Source organism: Poeciliopsis prolifica, unplaced genomic scaffold (assembly GCF_027474105.1).
Source record: "Poeciliopsis prolifica strain line A6 unplaced genomic scaffold, Auburn_PproV2 SCAFFOLD011, whole genome shotgun sequence".
NCBI classification, from domain to species: Eukaryota; Metazoa; Chordata; class Actinopteri; order Cyprinodontiformes; family Poeciliidae; genus Poeciliopsis; species Poeciliopsis prolifica.
The window spans coordinates 778205-803360 of NW_026562386.1; the positions used below are offsets into that span (position 1 = coordinate 778205).

General features: G+C 40.0%; 2 protein-coding genes across 9 annotated transcripts in view; both read right to left on the reverse strand.

The window, feature by feature from the left end:
* trim66 (tripartite motif containing 66) lies at positions 1–20207 on the reverse strand. Of its 4 annotated transcripts, none has more exons than XM_055036411.1 (18): positions 20145–20207; positions 16742–16977; positions 15975–16185; positions 12888–13017; positions 12430–12546; positions 12167–12281; positions 11752–11898; positions 11091–11208; positions 10243–10988; positions 7266–7475; positions 5211–5331; positions 5037–5118; positions 4738–4924; positions 3052–3926; positions 2830–2950; positions 2643–2717; positions 1609–1761; positions 1–1488 (listed from the first exon to the last, which is right to left on the reverse strand). In XM_055036411.1, the coding sequence occupies exons 2-18, from the start codon at positions 16748–16750 to the stop codon at positions 1252–1254; spliced, it is 3654 nt and encodes a 1217-aa protein (XP_054892386.1). In that variant the 5' UTR covers positions 16751–16977; positions 20145–20207; the 3' UTR covers positions 1–1251. The 4 variants fall into 4 exon arrangements, with proteins under 4 accessions (XP_054892386.1, XP_054892387.1, XP_054892388.1 ...); XM_055036412.1 differs by having other exon boundaries at positions 16742–17357; positions 20145–20190; XM_055036413.1 differs by lacking the exon at positions 20145–20207 and adding an exon at positions 17214–17686 and having other exon boundaries at positions 16742–17101.
* Positions 20208–21324: 1117 nt separating this feature from the next.
* The window catches only part of dennd2b (DENN domain containing 2B), a 53692-nt gene continuing 49860 nt past the window's right edge, over positions 21325–25156 (reverse strand). For all 5 annotated transcript variants that reach the window (XM_055036417.1, XM_055036416.1, XM_055036418.1 and 2 more), the window contains 4 exons: positions 24897–25008; positions 23469–23708; positions 23138–23224; positions 21325–21786 (listed from right to left, as the gene is read on the reverse strand). In XM_055036417.1, coding sequence (XP_054892392.1) covers positions 21752–21786; positions 23138–23224; positions 23469–23708; positions 24897–25008 — 474 coding nt within the window. In that variant the 3' untranslated portion in view covers positions 21325–21751. The remainder of the gene's footprint in view (positions 21787–23137; positions 23225–23468; positions 23709–24896; positions 25009–25156) is intronic.

A 25156-nucleotide genomic window follows, 5' to 3' on the forward strand; every position in this document is an offset into this window, starting at 1 on the left:
CATTTATTGTAGAAATGATGACACTTGTGATGGATCAAGCTAGTATATTCTGTATGTGGTCATTTGAAGCTTTTACAGTTAAAAATAATGAAAAAGAATCAAACATAGATTTTAAGTATAATTTGTCCACTTTCCTCAAAACAAGAAGACATTTTTCTATGATGTCTATAAAAAAAAACAGGTCATATCTAGTTTGAGCTGCACTACAGGGAAATATCTGTAAACAGGGAATGATCTGAGGAGTTATACATGTTCTTTTAAATAGACTTTGTTGTGCAAATAATACTGCCATTTTAGAACTGTGAATAACGTTTTTTTTATTTAGCCTGAGTTATTTAAATAGGAAAGGTTCACATGTTTTTGTGGAACATGGGTGGATCCTGTTTGACGTCGTTATGATTCAAGATAAAGCTCATTTTTAATGTTTAACACATAAAATCCTATGTCAATATTCTTATCCTTGTAACTTTAACAGAACATATATTTCTTACTCTTTCACCCTTTTGTTTCTTTCTGATCAAAAAGATAAAGTCAAAGACTTTTTTTGTTGTTTTTGAGTGACAAACTAAAATTCAGGTTATGTCAAGAAGAAGCAAAAGTGCTTTTTGTAACTGGAAGCAGAAGTGTTTCTATGCAGGCAAACATTTATAATATGTAGAACATATATGAGTAAAAACATTACAGAATTTGCTAGCATTAACATTTTAACATTTCTTTCAAACTGAGGACCATGTCACTTAAAAAAATGTCCACGTATTACAAGGTTTCAAAAACATCCAGCTACAGCATCCTGTTTGTACAACACAGCACGTAAGCGTGCACCGATTACATATCTACATGTAAATAAAGCAGTAAGCAATGCAGTGCATCAGAGGGTTATGTGGCAATATGATAAAGAAGCTCTTACAGTAAGTAATACATAGAACATGTTTATAGCTACAAGAGGAAGTCTGTATGCTCTGCTGCGTGCACCCTGCCAACGAAACTATTTTTACACATTCAGCTTCTTTGATTAGCTGCCTGCAGGAAGAATAACTAAAGAAGATATGTTCAGCTGCCATCGGATGGTAGCACTGACAATTTACACCAAACCACAACATTGGTCATCGAAAGCTGAATCAGAGAATAAAATCTCTGTCGTCACTCCACAGGCTGTCACTTAAAAATTGACAAATTACAAAAAAAAAGAAAAGAAAAAAAAAAAAGAAAAACCATTTTTGTGAGCACAGTTTCTTTCTGATCACCATCCAGTTAGAAGTGATGCCTCCTCGACTTGAGCGACTGCCTCCTCTTCCTCTTCCTGTGACACTGCTCCCTCCTCTCTGGCCAGAGGAAGCTGCCATCAGGGGCCCTGCAGGTCTCGTCATACTCATCGCTGTCAGAATCGAACTCAGCCATCGGGAAATCTCTATCCGGGAAAACTTCTTTCAGCTTTGACATGAAGAACACCTCAAGGCTGCGGCCTGCTTGTGCCACCTCAGAGTCAGGCTGCGGTCAGAGTTAAAAAAAAAAAAAAAAAAGGGCTTTTAGAATCATGCCAACTTTAGTTAGCAGTTTTATGTGTTTATATAGATCAGTTTAATGTGGTTTGAAAAATGTTTGACTCACATAATTAAATTTTGCACAGTTGCGGAACATGAGACAGACATCTGCAACAAATTGGTCCGGGCAGCTGTAATGCCTGGGATTCCCTTTACTGAGCTTGGCTCTGATCACAGACAGATCCATTGGCCTCTTGATGATCTGGTAGTAATGACGTGCCTGGAAGATAAAGCAGTGTCATGAACTTCATGCTACACATTCAATCTTTGTGAACCAGGGCTGCCAAAGTGCAGCGCTGGAGCCATTTGATTTTGTTCGGTTCCCCAAATTTATTAGAAGAGTGATGCTGATGTGCCCCGCTATCGTAGGTGATTAATACAGATGGACAAAATGTTTTTACCAACGAATTTCAATTTTCTTGAAATGAAACAAATGATAGGTGCAACACACATTTTTTAATTATTATTATTTAGGTACAGTTCAGGAAATTTAGGAAATGCAAAACCTTTTTTTTATTTTTCTAATTAATAGAAATGACAGCCATTAAAAAATCAGTTGGTCCGTTTTATGAAATCGTTGCATTTTTAGTTTATTTTAAGGAAAAGGAAGGAAATTACAATAGATTTACTTTTTTGTTTGGTACTTGTAAAATAAAATCTGACTTTAATGATGCTCATACTTCCAACTTGACAAAAATGGCCCGTATGGCAAAATATTTGAGCACCTCTGGTACAAACCCAAAAACGTAACAACCTCTTGACTGTGTCCGGAATCTGCTTCAGTCTATTAAAACATACAAAATGTAAAGCAAATCATACCTCCTAAAATTTAGCACAGGAAGCAGGGGGTTGGTGAGGATGAAAAGAAAGAAAACTAGAACGGCTCCATTAAATGTTCCTGGTTCTGTTTTGATTTTGTAAAAGGAAATCCATTGGGCGGAACCTCCAAGAATCAAAAACCGCTGGAATCAAAGCATGTTTGTGCATCCAGAGCGCCGAAGTAACCCCCTGAGGGCACATCTGTGTGCCTACAACTATGATGAAAGATAAATAAAACGTGCTTCATTGTAACTGGGTTGTAGGAACACGATGATCACTTACAAGTGGACTGACGGGCTCATGGAAAGGAGCACTCAAGATGTTGCTGAGAATCAGAAGAGCCAGTCGCTCACATTTCTGCAGCCAAACAAAACATAAAGTATGTTAGACATTAAAAGAGACAAATCTATAAACAAGACAGAAACTGTGAATTATTGATCTGAATCATGTAGCTGGGTGAAAATCATACTCTCTGATCGCAAGCAGAGAGTCCGTGGGCAGTGTTCGCTGCAGATGATCTCTCATTCTCACAGTCATAATCAACTTCAGGCTGAAAAACATCTCTGCAGACGCTGCACACCCAGTCTCCTCTGAACATGGTAAAACACAGGTTAATATGACCACAAGTCTGCTGCAAAATAAAAATGAAAGAGGACTTGAGAGCTGTTGAGTGTACACAGAAGCAGCTTACGTGGGGAAGCTCAGAAGAGGCGGCACATGGCATGATAAGTGGAAGACCTTTGGACAGCGATCACAGCACAGCAGCTCCCCTCCAATCAGGCAGACTGCACAGAAGTCCTCGCTCTCCATCTCGTCCACGTCCTGCTCTGTCTGAATGTCCTCTTCATCCCTCTGAGCTGCAGGGTTCGCGATCAAAAGCTGCCTTGGACCAGGACCCATCTGCGGTTCCTCCTCCAGGTCAGAACGTAGCGGCTGGGGGTCGTCAGTTGTCGGTTCGGGTTCAGACTCCAAGTCGAGATCGGACTCCCCGGTGCCCTGAGAGTCTGGAGGCTGACCGGAAACAGCATCAGAGTCGGTTTCAGCCTGAAAACGGGGATCATATTCAGGCTGGGTGTCAGTTTCAGTTTCAGCATCCCCTGATTCTGTATCAGCATCCAACCCCTGGCCGTCCTCTGATCCTGCTCCTGTATCCGTGTCTGGTTCCGCTTCGTAGTCAAGGCTAAGTTCTGAATCCACATTTTGTCTCACCTCCCCTGAACCTGCTGACTCCCTTGCAGCAGCAAGTTCAAACTCAGTCTCGGAAGAAGATGCTGCATTTGGATCAGAGTCCAGTGATCCATCAGAGTTTAGCGGTGGATCTGGGTCAGTCGGATAACAGACGACGTCCTCCGAAACTGACCTGGGATCAGAGTCGGTGTCCAAATCGAGCGCAAAGTAACTTTCTGGCACATATTTGGAGTCAGTAGGAAGCTGTGCGGATGCTGTGTGGGAGCTGAGTCTCCTGCTAAAGTCACAGGAGTCAGAGTAGGTGGCAGACGGACCGCGAGTGGATCGCTCTGTTAGTGAGCGGGTGGTCCTTCTGGAGTCAGACCCCCTGGCTGTCCCCTGTTGTTAAAAAAGAAAGGCTTTATTGAAGTCTTTCAAAGCTCACACGTACATTGTTGTTAATATTTATACATACTTTACTCCAGATATTTAAAGGATGAGCATTCCTGTTACTTGCTTAGTTTGTATAACAAGTGAAGCATGAATACAGCTATTATTACAACAACAGAGCTGTTGTTATTAGGAGGTCTTTGGTTTTGTTTGCAAAAACAGCCTAAAAACCATAAAAAAACAACCAACCTTTTTGGGTTGAAAACTGAAAATATCTGTTTTTAATCTTATCTAGAATTTAAGTCTAGCAACAATAAATATATCAATAGGTTTGGGTTAGTTTGATAAGTTATTGGTATTGAGATAACTGCAAACTCTCAATCTGTGGTGCAATTACCAATGGACATGACTGGATTACCTTCAGGTGTACTTAGACTTGTGTTCATTTCTTGCGAGGTTAATATGAATGCATTAACAAACTCCAAAAGTCAAAGCAGTAAATTGTTCAGACACAGATTTCAACCTATAAATTTTACTTCACTGATTTGTTTTCTAAGTTGCACATTGTTCTTTAGATTCAAATCACTGCCATAAGAAAAAGATAATTGACCCCCCCAAACGAAAAGTAAGCCAACGTTTTTTTAGCATTCAATGTGAAACCTCACTTTTTGTGCTGTGAAAGTTTCCTATACAGATATATTTTTTAAAGAATATCACAAAAGTCATGCAAACATTTGTCATCGGAAGTTTTTACTTTGATGTGATTTTAAAAATATTAATTTGTAACCGTCTGTTTGGGATGAAAAGAGGTTTGTCATACGTGTTGCATTACTGTGTGCCATGTGCTGTGCTGGGGAAGGCCTTCACTCTTCTCTGCCTCACTGGCAGGCAAAGGGTCACTTTGTCTTCGTCCATGTGGGGGGAGCTGTGACACGAGGATTTTGAGACGCTCTAAGCAAACCACAGGAACCCTGGATCTCCCCGAATCTTTCAGAGCTTCTCCATTACTTCACAGGGAAACAGAGGATGGATGATTTAAAAAAAAAATAAAAGTTAAACTTTGATGCCATGAAGTGTGCTGGAAATCTGAAGTCATTTTTGACTGAAGGCAGTACTCACCTGGTGATGCTGTTTTGTGGTAGTCTGTGCTTCTCCTTGGCTCTGTATTCAACCTCTTCATATACAAAAGCAGTCGGGTGACCTGAAGAGAGTAGACAGAAGGCAGGCATTCAGTTTTTACATATTAAATAATTCATTTAAACTTCATGAAAGTAACAGATGGAAATTGAGCACCTGGTTCTGTCTTATAGGGAGGTGAAGGAGACAATCCTTTGGATTGGATTGAGTCGGTTTCGTTGACGACACAAAGTCCTCCATCTGAAGCTCTCCTTTGTTTTAGATCTATAATATCATACTGAAACAAAACAAGGAGGTTCTTACACTGAGTTACAAGCTTCTCTGACTGGAAAACTGATCTTCACCTGCTTTCTAAATGTAAGTAACATCACAATAGATTCTAAGTCATCTGGATTAATTCTTTTTTATGTTCGACAACAGAGCAAGGCATGTTTTCCTGTATAGAGCACCATTCATGCAAATAATTCCAGGAAAACTAAAAAATAGAGAATCAAAGCAGCATCTCATGCAGTCATTTAAGGACTGGGGTGATGTGATATGCTTTCCTAATGTTGGTCAGGACTAAAAGCATCATTCTGGATGAGCAGCAGCTGTATTTTTTTCTGTATTTGTTTTAATAAGAACCTCTTTATTCTGGCAATGTCTTGAAAGTGACAGCAGACATATTTATTGATTTACTTTACGTGGTATAACCACGTAAAGTATAACATAGTTCAGGACCCAGTCAATAATAACCTCTAAGTTTTTTGTTTTTTTCTATAATTTTTAGGCCAACAGAACTTAGTTAAGTTCTACACTTATTAAGTAAAATGTTTCAAACATGAAGCACACACCACAGCCGTCATCCAAGAGCTTCCTACAATACATTGCTTCCTCCAGCAGATGACATGCTCTGCAGTCTCGGCTGAATCGTTTATTGTGCTCTCACCATTTTAGTACACTTAGTACCAGCTTCATTCAGAGGCAAACATTTTAACTGAAGTCAAAATCGCAGATGCTGCATAAACAGAATAACATCCAGAAACGTGACCAGAAGTCCTGCGTTTGCTCCTGTTTGTTGGCAGCTTTGCATATCTTGTTTGCTTAGACTCATAATAGGCCATGCTTTCAGCATGTATGCAAGATGACATGTTTTAGCAAGAGAAGCAAAACAAGAACTAAGCATCAGCAGTTTGTTTGCAGCAGTCTGTAGCCATGAGACAAGTTGATGTCAGCAGATCATTTATTTCTTCTTAATACAGATTTGATTCCAAGCTAAAATTAATCTTGTACAGTGCTATTGCTTAACGATCTGACTCAAAATAGAACTGAATCACTGGAAAATCTGGCCACACCTTATAAGTAAGAAAATGAAAGTGTGAAAAATCTGTACACTAGAGTAGAATATTTTTAAAAAGAGTAAAAAAATTGTCAAGTAAGTACACTCTTTGCAACATATAAATATGAGCCTCAACAGCAGCATTATGAGATGCTTCAACATCTTTCCAGAAGTTACTCATTTTAGAAACAACAAAAACAAATCGATCTGGAGTTCACCTCTCACACTTCGACTCTAAACTTCCCTCAAGATATAAACTCAGACCTTAATAAATGAATAACGACTAAGTTCTTTCCTACTGATCAATGTGTAGACTGTTTTTAAATAATTGCATACATTATTAGAATTATAAACCTCATGTGGGCCCTGATAAAGTTTCAATTGTCTTTGTCAAATTCATCCTCCTTCCAGTAGAGGTCATTTGTAGCTAAACTGCCATCTTATGCACTTTCTGTGTGCGGTTTTGACTGAATAAAAATCAAATACGATTGTTTTATTTTTTGCTTTCTTAAGAAACAGAACTGAGACTCTGTTTAACAATTCTCTCATCTTTCTCACTAACTGGAGTTTATGTTACTCACCAGGCCACAGAACTGAGTTTCATAATCTCAGGCTGAATAGGTCTTCCACAGAACAATAAGCAAGCTCTCTGCTGTCTTGTCATGCAGTCACGTCTTATGTTGTATCTTTGCTGTTATATTTGTTGCTTATTATGTTAAAAGGGAAGAGTGATTCCATGACAGAATATACATAGTAGTTTATACATATTGAGTTGTGATGGGAAACTAAGCTTGTACTCTTAATGATTTATACATTGCTGAGGAACTGTGCAAGAGAACTGCTTCTCTGCAAAAGTTAAAGCAGAAACTGAAAGATCCTCATGAAGGGGTCACCTTCTTTGCAGCTCCTGACTCCTGGCTATTTGTGCATCCTGCAGCAGGCCTTTCAGTGTAAGGGCTGGAGGGCAGGGCCACCAGCTCAGCTGGGATGCTCCGGGAGCGACGTTTCCTCGTTGTACACACCAAACTGGGGCTGAGCCTACTGCTCTGCACATCAGATGCACGCTCGTGGGCTCTGGCAGACACCTCCAGGGACGTGGACCTCTGTTGGAAACAGTGAGAAAATAGAATTTCAAGTTAAATCAAATACAGAGATGCACCTGTTCACATCATTAGCAGCTGAAAGGAAAAGGAGTGGGATGCGTGTTGTGCACAAATGAATAAAAAACAGGTGAGAATCTATTTGGGGGTAAAAAAAAAAAACTACAAACACACTGCATGAATTAGTGTTATAATACAGGGAATGAAAGGTTTGGCTACCACACCAATTATCAAATGCAAATTCAGCAGCAGGTTTAGTGCTGCTCTTTGATTAAACTAGACCTGCTGAGCACTTATTACCCCTCTGTCTTACATTTCAGTTTAACAAATGCACAGATTTTCCTTAAACTCCTCGGCTGTGTCTCAGAAATGCGAGAAGGAAAGCCGGTGAATCGTTTAGCACCATTTTTTACCCTTTTTTTTTTTTTTAGTACACCATCATACATATTCAGGCCAGACTTAAACTGAGCACATGCTCCCAAGTATCATGTGATTAAAATACTTACCTGATCTCCACCCCCTGGGAGCAGGATGCAGGATCTAGACTGTGGAGAAAAAAAGACTCTAATCCCTCTCTATGGAAGCTCAGGAGCAGGAATTCATCTTTATACAAACCGGGGCTAAAATCAAACTGGCAGCTCCCACTATTCCCACAGTGGCTCATTACTGATAGGTTAAGTACATAAATGATTGAGCCCAAGTGGTTTTATATCATTTTCAGACGCAGTGAGTTGAAAAAGGTAAAAATAACACGTGTCTTTGTGCTCATAACCATCTATCTCAGAGAGAGAGAGGTGATTATGCGGCTGCTAACACTTCTGGCATTAAGCTTGAGCTTGACGATGATGAGAGCACTACTGCAATTTTAGGAATGTGTTATTTTAATTGTCAGAGCAGCCCTTTGTTTTTTCATCATTTCTTCATGAAAACCAAGAGCAGCTTTATGGTGTGCCATCTGTTTCACAAGTCAGTCCTCTAGTTTAATGTGAGAGCTTTGGTCATAAACTACTGATATCTGAAGCTGAAAGCTGCCTCATATTCAGCACAACTTCATTTAAACCTTTTTCAATATTTAACAAATTTTCTTGCTGCCTTTAAATATTGACAGCATTGCTTTCTTTATTGTGCTTTGTTGCCTCTAATTTCTTTCTTTGGTTGTCTGCATAGCCGCAGACAACCAACTCTGCTTTTACAGAAAATGGGCTTGACTTGACCGATCAGTAGTGACTTTCAAAATGTGTGTCTCAACGGCTTTGTGTGGCTTACCATGTTGTGATCTGAGACTGAGCCCGAATGGATTTATTTTGAGCTTGTGTCGCCTAGCCAGAACCACGTGTGAAACAAAAATGAGAAGACAGACGTGCACAAACACACAAAAAAAATCCCACCACACACTTTACTTTGATACCTTCACAAACTTGAAACCTTATGCACCAGTACCTCATAAAGTTATTAAGTCATTTCCAACCAGAAATAGATAAATATTTTAAGATGTATTGAACCTGTGGACTGTAAAATGTAACATTGAACTTAAGTTTAAAAAAAAAAAAAACAAGATGAGTGGATATGACTTGACTTCAGACCTCCGGGTGTACTGTGAAGCTAAAAGTGAATTTAATGGACTGAATAAATTAAATAGCTTTAAATTACTTTTTCCAAGTACTTATAATTAGCACTCAATTTAAACAAGTTGAGAGCCCCTTGAGAATAAAAAACATTTAAAAAATGTATTTAGTAAACTTGAAGTATGTGAGGTGTGTGACAGTAAGAACTGGCCAGCAAGGTATCCCAGAATGCATTGCACCACCAGTGGCAGGAAGCACTGGTGTTTGAAGAAGTTTTCACTTCTTGAAACAAATGTTTGCTTTGTCATAAATATTTGTTTTAATGTGTTTTCAGTGCCACTCGAATAATTATAATACATTTAGATTTATTGAGTTAAATTAAAACTGTACATGTTACTGCTACTCAGTCTGTTAATTTAATAAAAACTAAAACTTTTTGAACTTATTTTACAGTTGCTGGCCTGAAATGTTGCTAGTGGTGCTGTAAGATGCAGCACTGGACGCGCTCATTTTCCTCCTACCTATTTATTGGGCTGTGAAAAAGCTGACTTGCTGGGTGTCATGGCGCTTTGAAAAATCCCCTAATCTCATTTCCTCATTTGTCAGACAGCCATAAACATCCCCTTATTATTTTTGGATTGTACATATCATAGACCAACACAAAGTACTATAAAACTGTGGAGTATATGGAACGACATAACCAAGTGGCAGGCTTTTTTTTTTTAACATATGACTTTGGAGAGTCATCTTTCACTGCAGTTACAATTCCAAGACTTTTTTAGCACGTTTTTGCCTCCTTTATACATCCAGAAACTGAAATTCCCATTTTATTTTTGCAAAATTGCTCTAGTTCATTCAGACTGCATAGGCACCACCTGTGAATATTAGTTTTCCATGTCTCCCCTGAGAGTCATTATCTATTACACAAGTTTTTGCAGTCTTTAGCAAGTTTTCTTACAGGACTTCAATGTTTTTAGTGCTACCCATGTCCCCATCATCACTGACTAGTTTCACTGGTCCTACCAAAGTAAAGAATCCCAAGAGCAAGATGTAGCCACCACCATGCTTCTTATAGTCACTTTAATTTGACTTTTACTTATAATTTGCTTAAACTGCTGTGTAGTTCATAACACTGTAAAGCAAGTGCATATATTTGTATTATTGTAAATACTTGTCAGTGAAGCTAATACAATAAAATCTCTCACCTTGCCATTTCTATGCATTCTGAGGTTGAGAGCTGGTCTGGTCCTCTGCTGGTCAGCAGCTAAACACGGCTGAAGCTGGACCAGGTTCTGCTCCCTTCTGTCTGCCTCCAGATCCTCATCCAGCTCTCTGTTTTCATCTTCTGCTGACTGTCCACAAGTCTCCCCTCTACACCTCTCCTCATCTTTGTCCCTCACATTGTGGCTGACCTCTTGCTGCAGAGCCGGGCTAGTAGACAACTTCGCCTTGCACTGACCCAGACCACCACGGTCTGCACTGAGGTGAGTCTGGCTGTCTGGAGCCATTTTCCTCTGACGTTGGTGACAGGAGTCGTACGTTAAAGCCTGAGGATCTTGGGATGCAGATCCTTGGCTGCAGCCGAGCTGTATGGGTCCTGAGAGAGGAGATGTAGGAGGACACTGAACGGAGCTCTCCGTCTCCCAAAACCTCTGGAGTTGCTGACTCTGGTGCAGTGAAGCAGAGAAATGAGCAGGCTGAGTACAGCTGGAGTTAAACAGAGTGCTCTCCATCTGGCTTTTGTCCAGAGTGGCCAACTCCTGCTGAGGGGGCATGCCATGCAGGCAACATATCTGAGGCTCGCAGCAGGTCTGGTAGCCGCAGCCTGGCTCTCGGCCTCGGTGAAACATGGCGGGCAGAGCCAGGCAGGCGACGGGTTGGGGCCTCAAAATACTGGAACAGGCCAATCCCGAAGGATAAGCGCAATTTCCCCCATCGACAGTTAGCTGACCTGAAAAAGAAAAACGTTATTTTGGTATTAAATTCTATCTTTTATGAAAAGCTCTAACATTTTAGTACAGATTCTCCACTGCCTTTATACAGCAGGGTTTACCGAAAGAGGAAATCTGCTTTGTCCAGTAACTGGCATCCCAGTTAAACTTGATCTTGACAGGACTCCAGGAGTCTGTGTGCAGAGACGACTCCAGCAGTTGCTGCATCTGAAGAGAAATCTGAAGGACAAACACAAACATGATTTCTATAAAAACATCTGAACATACACATGCATCTCAGAAGATGATTAAAAGTCTATTTATTTAGTCATTTAGTTCAAAGGTGGAAGTAATGCATGCATAGATTCATCACACACATAATTTATTGTTAATATTGTGATATTTTCAGTGTGAATATACACCATCTGGTCTATTTTTAGACATGCCAGAATAATGATAACGTCTCCATCCTTCAGACTTGTTGCTCCAGCTAACACATGCTATTTGGAGGTTCTGGCCCTTTTGCTGAACTTAGTCAACTTTCCATAAGCTTAATGTCGTGCATACTCTTCATACACCCAAAGGACACTATGAACTATAAATGCTCCCACAGGGTGATCTGACATTACTGTCACATGCATAATTATTGCTTTACTTCAAGTAAAGACGTGGCAGAGGAGTTTCTTCCTTCCTTTCTTGTTGTTTTGTTTGCACATTTTAATATTCCACATGTGTTTGTGTGTGTGTTACAAAGAGAGTCTGGACATCTGCTTATTGTCTCACCAGAGCCCTGCTGAAGAGCACGGGGCCTCTGCAGTGATGGGTTGTGGCCCAGGTGATGAACTTCTGAATGTGGTCCAGCTGGCCACAGATCTCTATTGCCCCCTGCAGCTGGTCCTCCATACGCTGCTGGAAGTCCTCCGAAATCTTCTACACAAACAAAATGAAAGGAAACAGGCACAAAGTTATGGGTATTTACTGGAAGACAGTTTTGTTGTGCCAGCAGTGTAGTCTGTAATCAACAGATGCTTTTGCTTTTAGCAGCCCGAGACATCGGTTTTGGGAACACCGGCAGGTTCTAATGGGCTCCTGTTGGATCTGTTTTGGAGGCTGATTAAATCAAGGCTGCTATGAATTCTCTGCATGAACACTCACAGCTATGTGAACGATAAGAGGAAAAGAAAAAGAAAGTAATTACCTCCAGTTGCTCTATTAATAGGTTGGCTCGTTTGTTAAGCTCGTTCATCATAATCATCTTTGCCATTTTAATCTGGTTCTCTGCCTTCCTGTGTGTGATCTTTACTCCATGCAGTCTGCACAGTCAGAGACGGAAATAGGGATTACACTTCTTTTAAAATGCACATAAAAAATGCACATTTCAAGCAATATTTGATTTGTTATTACAGCAATATTCATGCCCTTTGATTGTCTGCTAATTAAAACCGGGGGGTTGAAACTAACCTGTCTTCTATTTGTTTTGCACTGTTTTCCACTGAAGACCGCCTCTCTTCCACTTGCATCATCAGGTTTTCAAACAGCCACTGCTGATCCTGCAGGGCCTTGCCAATCTGCACCACCCTAATCACATGCACACAGCACACAGAAGGATCTCTAATTTATTCCTCAGCAGGGCCAAAATAAAACCAGAATTTCATGCATTTTCCCCAAGGATGGCTTATTATGCATGTGACCTTGGAGATAGCAAATGCACTTTAATGTCACAGAAAACAAACAGGTATGAATAGCTAATGAGCGTCCGAACGCCAAGGGTAGTGTATGCAGATGTCTGACATAAAAATGACAGGCCAGTTAACGAGCGCTTCAGCTCAGAGGAAGTGTTTAACCTGTGGTTAGCCTCCTTTGCGTCCCACTCCATTCTCTCTCTGCAGTGCCCTTGTGCTACATGGTTGAGGACTAACCTGTGGTTTTTGTGGGAGGACAGGTGACAGCTGCTGCAGCACAAAAGGTCACATGTCTCACAAAAAAGTTCCAAGGGCTCCTGTCGGTGAGTGTGGCACATGAGGAGGGAGCAAGGATACGAACCGGGGCCTGAAATGCACGGAGAGGGAGGGAGAGGGACGACGCATCGGAATCAGAAACAGTCAACAACCACAGCACAATGCTAGAGACAGAGCAGCACAGCACAATGCATCGTTGTAAAAGCTGCTTAGAAAATCATTAGAATGAGAAAACCATTCATTGTTTCAAAAGGGTGTCGACTTGAAAAAGGCAGAAAAGTGCAAAGGTTAATACTAAATTCCTCTGGATCTTATATTAAGATCCAGAAAATGTCATATTTTGTTTAGAAAAATCCTTTTATTCTTACAGGATGGGGAACAGCCTGCTGAATTAAGCTGTGTGAGGCATTCCTGCTCACGCCTCAGAAAGGAGACAGAAGTTCACTTATTGATAAAGATGTCAGAACCACACCACCATCCTCATCATTACAGTCCTGGCTGATAGTTAACAGAAACTGAAGGCCTGCAGAGACATCACCTGAATCATTGTAGGAAGCAAGGTTTTATACATTTTCTTCTAGATTATCTGCTTGCTAAACTGCCAGAAACAAGACAATGTGGGTTGCAATCTATGATCATCACATTTAGAGAGAAAATAAAAGCATCACATTTGATGAACCGTGGAAAAAAATCTATAGCAATGTGCAACTAAATAACTAAAACTGAATCTCTGGTACAAAGAGCAACCGGCCATAGACATGTTTCGGTTCTTGCTTGCAGATGGAAGTGAAACTGAGACAGTCTTACAGATTAAAAACAAAGAATCAAACAATAAATAATTTGGTTTCAAATGTATTTTTTAACTTTTCCTGTTTTCAGTATGCTCTTTCTGCTGGTGCTGGTGATAAAAAGTACAAATCATTTCAAATCATCGGTGCAATAATAGCTGCTAGCTGCTAATAAACTCTTAACTAAAACTAAAACATTATTCTTGCACACAACCACAATAAAAGCTGATACTGGCCTCTGCCATCAAGCTTTTCTGCAGATAGCTTTGCTCAGCATGTCTGCCCTTGCTGTGTGGTTTATGCACACAGTTATTCACTTTAGATTTCTTTCCTGGCGCTATTTTACTTTTGCTCATTCAGACATCATGCAGAAATGCAGGTCCAGGCTGAACATTATTCATCTCTTAATAACTAACAGCATTTTTTGAAACATTCATCCCCAGTCAAAATGAGTACTCTGCCTAAGTTTATATATTTACTTCATTACCTCTTGTTAGTTATAAAATCCTTTCATCACATCCTGAGTCCCATAAGCTGCTATTACATTTATAAGACAAACACCAAATTGCAAAAACACATTTCTCAAAATAACAGCAGATTAGAATCCTCCATTTCCTGTTTTGCTGCAAGTGTTTAAGATAGCTGACAATCTCTCTGACATTGCTGTGGAGGAATGCTTATTGCATAATTGCTTTGACGGAGTCAGATTGAACATTTCTGAGCATGTGGCTCGACCTTGATTGGATCTAAGTTCATACTTTGACTGGGCCTCTCAAAAAGATTTTGCCTTGTGCCATTCAGAGCTGGACTTCCTGGTGTTCTTCCGGTCATTTTTCCTGCTGTGAAACCCAAGAATGTTTGAGCTTGATGGTCAGAGACTGATGGTCAGAGAAACTCCTTCATATTTTACGACAGAGCAGAATTCATGGTTGCACCTATTTGTCCTGGTAAATGGTGGGAATGTTTCTCACTGTTCTATGTTTTTTTATTTGAAAATAATGACTCTCACTTGCCTACTTGTGCACTTTATGCTGTCTAACAGGTTTTATTAACATAATTCCTATTTTTTAAGTCAGGCATTAATCAGGTCCAGTTGTGGATAGCTAAACAAAATCAAAATTCATGAATTATCGATGGGAGTATTTACATATGACCCATAGAAGAAAGTTGATTTGGAAAGATTTTTTAAATTCATAAAATCAACATTTGAAAATACACACCAAAAAAAATGTTGTGATCAGGTAGAACTCCTGCAGAAAAAGACTGAGATTATTTATTTGGGCTAGAAAGGCAAAAGATTATACCATGTGTTGCTCTTTGTTCATATTAAATCGCACATTTGTCTAAAAATGACATGGGCAATATAATAAACTGCTACATGGTGCTACAGCTGGGCCCTTAAGGAGCTATCAACTTAATCTGGATATAGTTAAAACTATGTGTTATGTTAAAGTTGGGCTGCATCTGCACTATGATACAGACAGAATAATACAAATGTGGTAAATAGGTTGAAGCTAAAGGAAGTTGAGGTTAAACTAGGTCTATTGTGTTGAGCGACAGAGGAGGTAAATAAACAAAGTGTCGGCGCAGAGCCTTTGAAGTTCCATCTAATATGAAATATGCCAAAATACGTCAGCAAACCAGCGAATAAACGTTTGGCCCACAGAACCTATGCCTAACAATAACTCAAAGGCAGTAAAACCAATGCCCTGCTGCTCTCTGCTGGCCAGCTGACCTCATCCATCCCCCTCTCCCTCCACCCCACTTTCCTCCTGCTCCCCTGAGCCTGCAGATCATCACAGATCTCTGTGGTAGAGAGCTGAGCATCACCTCGGGTGCATCAGCCTGATCTAACTGGCCACATCCTGTCTGTCAGCACATTCACGCGGCTTTTCTCACAAATATACAAACCTAAGAGAAGCACTCTCGTCACAATTAAGAAGCTGAGAGGACGTGCTCGTTATGATTAGATGTCGACCTGCAAATGAAGCTGGCACCAAAGCGGCACACTCAGGGCACACTTGACGGGCTTTAAATAGCGAGACACTAAAATTAGCAAAGATGAAATCATCCCAGTCCCCCAGAATCTGGGCCATGCGTTAAAGATAGGTACAACAAAGCGCACGGATCTCCAGGAACGATCTGCAACCGTCGGCATCATCATCCATTATTCAGTGCAAAAGGCTCAGGCTGAAACATTAAACACACCGAACAGAGCACAATAACAGCAAATGTAGGAGCACAGCAGCAAAGTATCCACCTTGTCCAGGAGGAGGCAGTGTGCTGGAGTTTCTCTGGTGCAAGTCAGGACACTGTGCGGCACTGGGCCTTTGCTGTTGCTGGAAGGAATCAGCAAACTGGGAGGAGGCTCTCTGGTGCTGGTGCACATCGGTGCATTGGTAGCACAGCCACTTGTTGCAGAGCGTACAGAGACTCTGTGCAAGTGTTGGCTCTGTGCACTCTGAGCAGATCTGAAAGAAAGAAAAAAAAAGAATCTACCAGGTCTAAAATAAACAGATTTATAAACCCAACACTGGGTGATGGGAGCATATGGCTGCAATATGAGAACATATATCCGTACTGCTACCCGTTAAATTGAACTTCAAAGAGTTGCTATACGTGATTCTGCATTTAAAAAACTAAACCTGTGCAAAAATATTACTATACTGATTTCATTTTCAATGTAACAGCCTTTAATTTAAACAGTCAATAACTGCAACTTAAAAATTTAAATCAGCATTTGAACTGCATCTAATCTCAACCAAGCAGATGTCAGGAGTTTTCCTAACATCAAAAACGACTTGTGAGGTGAGAAAAGAGCAAAGAAAAATCCCATCAATGTCTCAACTTTACACAGAAATCCCCCCCCCCCCCACGCACCCACACACACACACACAAATCTGACAACAAACCTCAAGAGCAAATTCAGAAACTGCTGCACAAACTAAGATAAGCTTCTGCTGTGTCAGAAAAGAACAAAAAGTTCAATATTTAAAGGAATCAATGCCAGAGAGAGACGTCTCTTACCTTCTCCATTTTCGTGTTTGGAGCAGAGGATGTTTTGCCTGCTCAGCTGGAGGGAGCTGAGAGAAGAGAGAGAGCAGCCCTGAAGCTACCGGCGGCAGAAGCACTGCTGCCACTGAGGCTTCTACCTGAGGCAGGAAGCAGCGCGAGCCGAGAGGAGGCCCCCAGAGGAGACAGCTTACATGACAGCCTCGCAGCGTTCTCTCCTCCCCCGGTTCATCCAAGTGTAGGACCCCTTTCTGCAGAGGAGCAGACGAGTGTCACGTTCAGATTCTTTCTGCTCTGCTGCTGCTGCTGCTGCTGCTGCTGCTGCTGATGCTGAAGAAGACAGCGGGGAAACCGAATCCTTTTTCTTAAATAAGCCTGTGCATAATAATTGGGAATTAGGGAGATAACATAATTATTTTTTTGTAGGACATAATATACCCAGAAGCCATTTCCAAAATGGAAGAAGGAGAAAGACCAAGTGACCTACAATGAGGCCGAGGGGAGAATTTGTAACACGGTGCAGGTTCTTTCAGGAGGTGACGTTAGCCCTGAGCTGTGCCGGGTCAGCGTGGGTGAGCAGTGGCCTTCTCCCACCTTCATCGCGATGAGGAGGGGACGTGTCCCAGAGGAACTACACACCGATGCAGAACACTGAAATCGGGTCAAGCCTGGATAAGCCCCAGCTGGGACTATGATACACTCATGCAGCTCCCTCTAACATTGTAAAAATCAATTAAGATTGAGCAACACCCTGCACTTTGAATAAACAGAACATGCTCTAAGAGGTGAAAAAAAAAGTTTGTGTTGACTCAGAGTGAGAAGCAGATTCAAAACAGGGATATTTATAAACCCCTACTCAGAATGCTATGTGATAATGTGACAGTTGAAAAAGGGAAGCAGGCTGTAAGTGTGAGAACAATTAAGTCTCAATAACCAACATCAAATATAGCCACATGGACCTTAAGAGTAGGTCTGCCTAATGACAGCCGTTAGCAGCCTGACCTACAAATCTGACAACTTTCTTATCCTTGGATGTTTCAGTGGGGAGCTCGGAGAAATCCCATTCCCCATTGTGCACCAAAAGACCCAATTTTAAGCACGATTAGTGTGTTGCAGCACACCCTGGTTCGCTCTGTTTAACCCAGGCAAGCTCCCTCTCCGCAACTTCATAGCATTTACCTTTCACACTGAAATCTGCCCTCAGCTTTGCGATCTGCTAAGCAGGCACCAGATATATATGCACATCATCTCAAGAGACGGCACAATAATAGAAAGCTGAGCACCTATATGTCCCTTGCAAGCTACATCTATTAACACAGAGGTGATAAGGTCACACAGGACATAGCATTAAGGTATTAAGACTGAACCTTCACTACAGCCTTTACATTTTTTTTCCCTCAACAAATTTGTAGTAAGCTAAAAAATTTACAGAAAAAGAAGAAGCATCAGTTTCTCATAAAATAGTATAGATAAGTTCTTAGAACTGGGTTGTTGGAAAACAAAAGAACTGACAATGAATTGCTTCAGAAATATGACTTTGTTTAGGTTTCACCAGGCCAAGAAATACCTCTAGGTTATGACAAAGCATCATTAAGTTATATCATTATTATCATAAAGGATTAAAATGAGGCTTAATGAATCTTTTGTTGTAGCTGAGTGCACATCCATCGCTACGGGCAAGGACACGACTAAGGTGACCTTTGACTAAGAAAGAAAAAAGTTTTTAAGTTTGACAACAACCAAATGTCACATTCAGCAGAGATGGACAAATCAACCAGGTAAAAATCAGAAATGGATGATCTTTTCCTTGAAAAGTTTTGATCAGCAAGCTAAGCTGATAAAAAAAAATCTCTTCACTTTTTATTACATTTGTTTAAGTATAATTCCTGCCAGTTGTTCTTTCTATAAGATCATCAACAAACAATATGTACTCTGATGTATTTATACTCAAGTACTATAAATCAGATAAAGAGGGACAAATCCTTTCATTAATGGCATTATTTAGTTGTTAACAGTACTTAGAAAGAAACACTAAAAAAATCTAAATTGGTCAAAATCAGAATTAGTAAATCAGATTTCAACAAAAACTGAGTGGAAATCAAACGGAAATGCCTGATCAGTGACTCTCTGAAATTCATGATCCATCCATTGCCCTCAGTGAGTTTTCTTCAAACCACACCAAGTTCTGTTTAAAAAAATTTATGGTTGCAGATAAAAAGTTTTCTAATAATAAGACATAGTTCAGTTTTCTCTTGTAGGAAGCTCCCCCAGCCCCCACTTGTTGCTGCAGGCTGAGATCATGGTACTATTTCCATTTGCTTTCATAACAAAAGATAAATAAAAATACTGGAGCTAATTTGTGCGTTCTTAGGGGATTCACAGGCAAATGTGACACCTACATAAATAAATTAGATTTAATGTTGATGTCATTGTAGCGCTAAAGAGAATCTGAGGAGGATCTTTATATAAATTAGGAAATAAAAATAATTAAACACTGGTCAGGATTTCAATATTAAGCCTTTCATTCCTCATTAAGAGATTAAACGTAGAAACTCCACAGGTTTTCTGTACATTTGTGATATAAAAATAGACTCTTCTTTGTACCCCAACTTGTTCCATGATCACGGTTGCTTTATCATCACATTGACATCTGGATTAATTTTTAAACGCAGACAAAAAAAAATGCATCCAAGCATGATGAAAATGACTTTTCATGCAAAGCTATTTAAGGAGATCTTTGGATGAGTAAAACACACTAGAACAGCCAAAAAAAATAAAAAATTTACATCACAATACGTCGTTGTAGTTATGTGAGATGTTTTTCACTCCGCAAAGCTTTGGGAATTTGGGATTTCCAGTCATGTTCCTGTCATAATATCACACATTTGGCAACCTGTTCCGTCTCCTCACGGATGCTGTCGCCCTGACAGCACTTTATTAGAGCGCCTTCGACTAAAAACAAGAAGCCTGACAGGCATGCAGATCGCATGCAGTGTGTCTACCCCCGCATCCCCAGCCTGCCTCTGCATCAGCAGCCTCACCTCCAGCGCATCACTGAGCGTGATATTATTTTTTAGAAAGTGCGCAGGAGATTACGCCCCTATCATGGCACCGTGGTGCCATCCAGAACACAGCAAATCGAGTCCGCAAAACAAAACAAAACAAACAAAAAAAAAAACTCCGTGCATAAACAGCGCCGTCTCCGTCAACGCTTATTTGCACTCGCGCGCCTGCAAAACATCCTCCCAGCCCGAGCAGGAGTGAATCTGCGCGTGTGAGGATGTTCAGAGATGTTTTCGGTCCAGAGCAGACGAGACTGCCCGCCGACAAAAACTCAGCCTCCCGTCAGCCTGACGAACGCCCTGTTTACTGTGCAGCAGCCGAAAAGTCGGGGACAAACCCGGGGTTTAGTTTTTACCTTGACCCGAGCATCTGCAGGCGGAACATCCCCCCCCCCTTGATCGGATGTCGCTCTTTGGTCCGGACAAAATTTTGGGAGATTCAAAGTCTCGCAGTTAATCGTGAGATTTTCTCGCTGCAATACTTCTGACGTTTCTCAAAGCAGACAGCGAGCCGTGGTACCTGGCAACAAGACTTTGTTTCTCTGTGAAAACTTTACATGGCCTTTTTTTATGGTCGCTTTCGGTATGACAATATAAAAAATATAATGAAACTTTTCAATTTATGAGTTAGGTTGGATTTTTTTTCTATCTCTCAAATGCCAAGCTTTTTCAACCAGTCAAAAAAAAAAAGGAAAATCAACCACTTAAAAGTACCTTTAACACATTTTTAAAAAATTTTCTGTATGTTCAATCTTTAATATTTAGGGGGTGGAAACTGAATATGCTTCAAACGTTTCCCATATCCCTTCCCCAGAATTATATTAATACTGCAATAATGAAAAATAATACAAAACATATGGATAATTCATCACATAGTAATTGCAGCAGACAAAATTTTAATTAAACAAAAAAACTGCCTTTAAGAACTTAAGTTTGAAACATTTTTTTCAATATTTTGTACTTTCATTTTGTAAAAGAAGAATATTTTTATATTGGTTTGTAATGGCATATTTGACAGAAAAACCAGAAATTGTGTTTCAAGTCTTACCTTCCTCTTATTTACCCATGAAATGCATATAAACTAAAACTAGCTGAACTTAACTATCACGTAGCATAAATTCAAGGACGTTATGAGAAAAGAAAACCTTGTAACGTTGTGTGCCTTTACCTTTTTTCTTCAAACACTCCTTCCAGTGGCTTTTGTGGTTCTGGAGCCTGATTCAAAACATCAGATCGCTCCTTTCTGGTTAAGGACACAGACAGAGGGGCAGTAACATGGCACCTGGCATCCACAGACAGCCTCTCAGTGAGGGGAACTAATAACAGCACGGCAGTGACAGCAGCCGGAGTGATGTGCAGAGACGTAATTAGGTTAGCGGCTGCATGTGGTGGCTGGTGCGCAACTATGGCGCCTTTTGGGATCCTGCAAGCTCCTCCTAATGCGAACCTTTAAACAATGCTGTCATTGAGATGACCCTTATGTTATTATGAAAATTTGTGAGACAGACAAGCAAAGAAATGCTCAAGACACGGTCATATATTTAAAGCACTTAGATGACTATATTTAATAACAGATGCACAAGACTGTTAAAATAATCTGTCTTCATTATCTTGATGCATGTACAGTTTTTCGAATACACTCCTTAAACAGAGGACAAATAATGATGCCAAAGTAACGACGCGTTAGAACACATGAACTGTACATCTACATCTGTATCAAGTAACACACACTCACTCTGAAAACGCTCCCCACATGCACACCCGGATCTCAGTGGCTACTCTACGACTCAGTCGCTGTGTACCGTCCTGCTATCACCGTCTCATATAGGAACTATAAACATACACTGAAGAGTATCACAGCTTACAGTGAAATATTATGTACATATATTTACTTTTTTAATAATAATAAAAAAAAAGGTACAAAATGTCTGAGAATCATCTTGAAGCAGAGACGTGCAGGTCTTCAGTTCTTTTTGTGGAGAAACTTCATTTTATTTCCTGGGAGGAAAAAAAAAAGTAAAACTAATTAAAATGCATTTTGCTTAATCTTGCATATTCAACACTAACATATCTTTGGAGATCTAAATTTCAACTCTCCACTAATAATAGAAATTTAGGAGGTTCAGAGTTGCAAAACATGTAAGGAAAAAAAGTAACGCGAAAGTTAATTTTGAACAAAAAATGATTAACAGCTTTTAGCAGAAGCTAAGAAAAATCAGATGTGTTCAAATGATAACAGCATGTTTAAAAAGTGAGTAAAGCTTTTTTTTTTTAAATAACAGGTTTAATTTCCATACATACAGATTAGTGGTGCAGCATTACACACAATCACTCCAGGTTTTCAGTATGCTTAAAAAACTCATTCTTCATTCAGTCATAAACAAATCCTCTTTTTCAATTTCTGAAATTATCATCTATAGATTTAAATGAATATAGCATAACTCAACAACTATTTGAAAACATTCAATGTTAAAGTTGAAACCTTTTCTGAATTTAACTCCGCCTGTATTTGAGAATAAAACACATTTAAATCACTTTGGAGCTCTGTGATCACTGGGAATCCTCTCTGATTGGTGTCACTTCTTAAGGTTACCCAACCAAACATTGCTTTGCGACCTTAGTTCCACATACTAACTCTCTGTATTTGTTCTATTATGAAATATGCTGTATTTATTAGGTACATGTGTACTGAACACAAAGGTTTAGTACACACATGTACTCTAACAGATATTTTGGTATTATTACATAATGCTACACCCCCAATGCAAGTGCATTGGGAACACCTGACATTATATTGCAATTCAAAATATGAAGACAAACATCACATTTTGTTATCAATCACTATGAAATAAGGAGAGAATGTTAAATTACTCAAAGAAACAAAACTATCTGAATATTTTTCTTAGTTTGTCTTCAGATACCGTATGCTTGCTGACTGGTGTGTGTGGTCACATTCTTGTTGAAACACCAATTTTGAGAGCATTTATTCATAACCACAAAATATTTGACCATATCAAATATTTTTATAAAATTAAACTGATATATGATCACAGGTATGCATCATGCAGGCCTGATTCCATTGAATCAGAAACATTGACATATGATGGCTCATCCACAAAGCTTTGCAGTGTGCTGTGGGTTGAATCAGCATTTGGTGATTGTTTGATAAACTATCTATGGCCTCTTGACCGAAAGAGAACCATCTTGCTTTCATTAGTCCATAAGTTCTTGTGCTATTTCTCTTTAGGTAAGTCATTGTGTTCACTGGTGAATTTTAACATATTTTTCTCAAATAGGTTGCTTCTTCCAGGCTCCTGAAATCTGAGACTTATCCTGAAGCAAAACTCACCGAGGCCTTTGAGGAACTTGTTGACTCCGCTCTGCTCTGTGTCTGGTAGCTCTTCCAGATACTGATCCACTCGCTGCTCAAACAGCCCTGGCATTTTAACAACAGAAATCCAAACAAAAAAAAGTTACGGCTCATCAACACGTTCCAGGAAGCTACAACCTCTTTGTTTGCCAGGAAGAATTCAGTGAAGTGAGAGACGTGTAGGTAAAAACATTTCCTCCACAAGAGGGCAGTGTCAGTACAATGCTTGCTGCAGTCCAGGGACTGCTAGAAGTTCAAGAGAGGAAATCAGAAAAAAGTGCTCAGCTCCATTAACTTGAGAGCAACCCACCTTTAGCCCGAGTCTTCCTCAGCTCCCGGTCCTGAATGAACCCAGCAAACATCTGAGACTCCATGAAGACTCCCAGGAAGCGACGGATGCTCTTGGATGCCACAGACTTGCGAAAAGCCTCTCTTTGGAAAACACGCTCGCCACGTTCGTTCTGAGTGATAAACAGGGAGTAATGTCCCATCGTCTCCAGGAAGAAGCGGATGAAGGCCTCCGACACCAGGCTGTTCAATGAGTTATATTCTACATAAATCAGGAAAGCACAAAGAAACATGGTAAATATTATGCTTGAATCCAGGAAATGAGTGAAAAGGGAAGATCTAAAGCAACTGAAGAGTCTGAGTAAACTCTGAAAGAGCTTGAGTTTAATTTTAAAAAGTTTGTTTCTTAGAGCTAAAGATCCCCATCCCTAGCAACCCTTAATAGTTACTTGACCAATGAAACTTTGCTGTCTGCCTAAAAGGGATATAAGTTATATAAGCAAGCGACTTTGAACTGCAGAAAAAAGTCAACTGACTGTGACTGACATGCAGCAGATGTTACGTAACCTTGCAGAAAGACATCCCAAAGCTTGTAAAGTTGCGAAACAGTTAAAATACCTTCACTGCGACAGGTCTTGACTTTTCTGTAGGACATTGAAACACCAACGTAGCAATCGGCAATGTGATGTTCTGACAAAGCAGATTTATCAGTTTTACTTTCCCCATTTTGCTTTAGCATTATTTACTAATTTAGAAAGAGTTTACCTCAAGTGTCGATTTAATTTGACACAAGTTATGGAAATTGTACATTAGTGTTAAATAGTAGTTGGACTGAATACTCTTTAAGGATTGTACTTTAAAAAAAATTGTTTGTAGGTGTGAAAGGGAAATTTAGGTTGACATCACATGAATAAAAACAAATCTGCCTGAGGGAAACTTGGAGATTGCAAGAGAAAATATTACTTTAAAATATTCAGCAGCAGCTGTACCTGTAACCAACCAAGACAGTTGGATTATTGAGAAAATGTCAGCGTAAATTCCAACAATTGTTGAACCGAGCTTTTAATAAATCCAGAATTGATTACTAAGAATAACTATATGTCTGTAGAGTAAAACATGAACCATGAGATCTCAAAGTTTTAACAATTTATGAAGGAAGAAACATGTGTAGCTTGGGACTTTGTCAAGACTAGAGAACTCTATACTAGTTTCATCATCAATGTGTGACATAATCCTAACTTGGCAGCTCATCCTGCACACTTAACCTACAGTACCTTCAAAATCTCATCTCTACGTCAAGCCTCTATGACAAACCGGATGAGAAGTCTGAAGACAAGATGTCATCTCTCAGCGGGTTTCCCAGACAGTCAAACTGAGTACAGCACTGCCTGTTGCTCCAATTAACTCGGAGAACATCTGCCTGTTCGATGATGATCTGTCACTTACTCACCTTCATCCGACTCACTGTCAGAGTCCTGGTCGATGATCTCATTCCTTTGCTCCAGCGCTTGCTCCAGAGCTGCTTGAAGTTTTCGTGGCAACAGCGAGGCCTCGTCATCCATCTGTAAACAGTTGAAGTCAGCAGAGATAAACAGAAACGATTGGAAGAGACGTTTAAAAGGTCTGCTCCAACTGCGAACCGCATGTTTAAAACAGGCAAAATAAATAACACAATCTTCAGCTTTAGAGTTATTGTTTCTGTGTTCAATA

Excerpts from the sequence above, each read along its gene's own strand:
- trim66 (XM_055036411.1), bottom strand. Across the intron at positions 7,476-10,242 it reads GAATGCATAGAAATGGCAAG|AGGTCCACGTCCCTGGAGGT; the intron begins GTGAGAGATTTT and ends TGTTTCCAACAG. Across the intron at positions 1,489-1,608 it reads ACTGTGCAAAATTTAATTAT|CCTGACTCTGAGGTGGCACA; the intron begins GTGAGTCAAACA and ends CTCTGACCGCAG.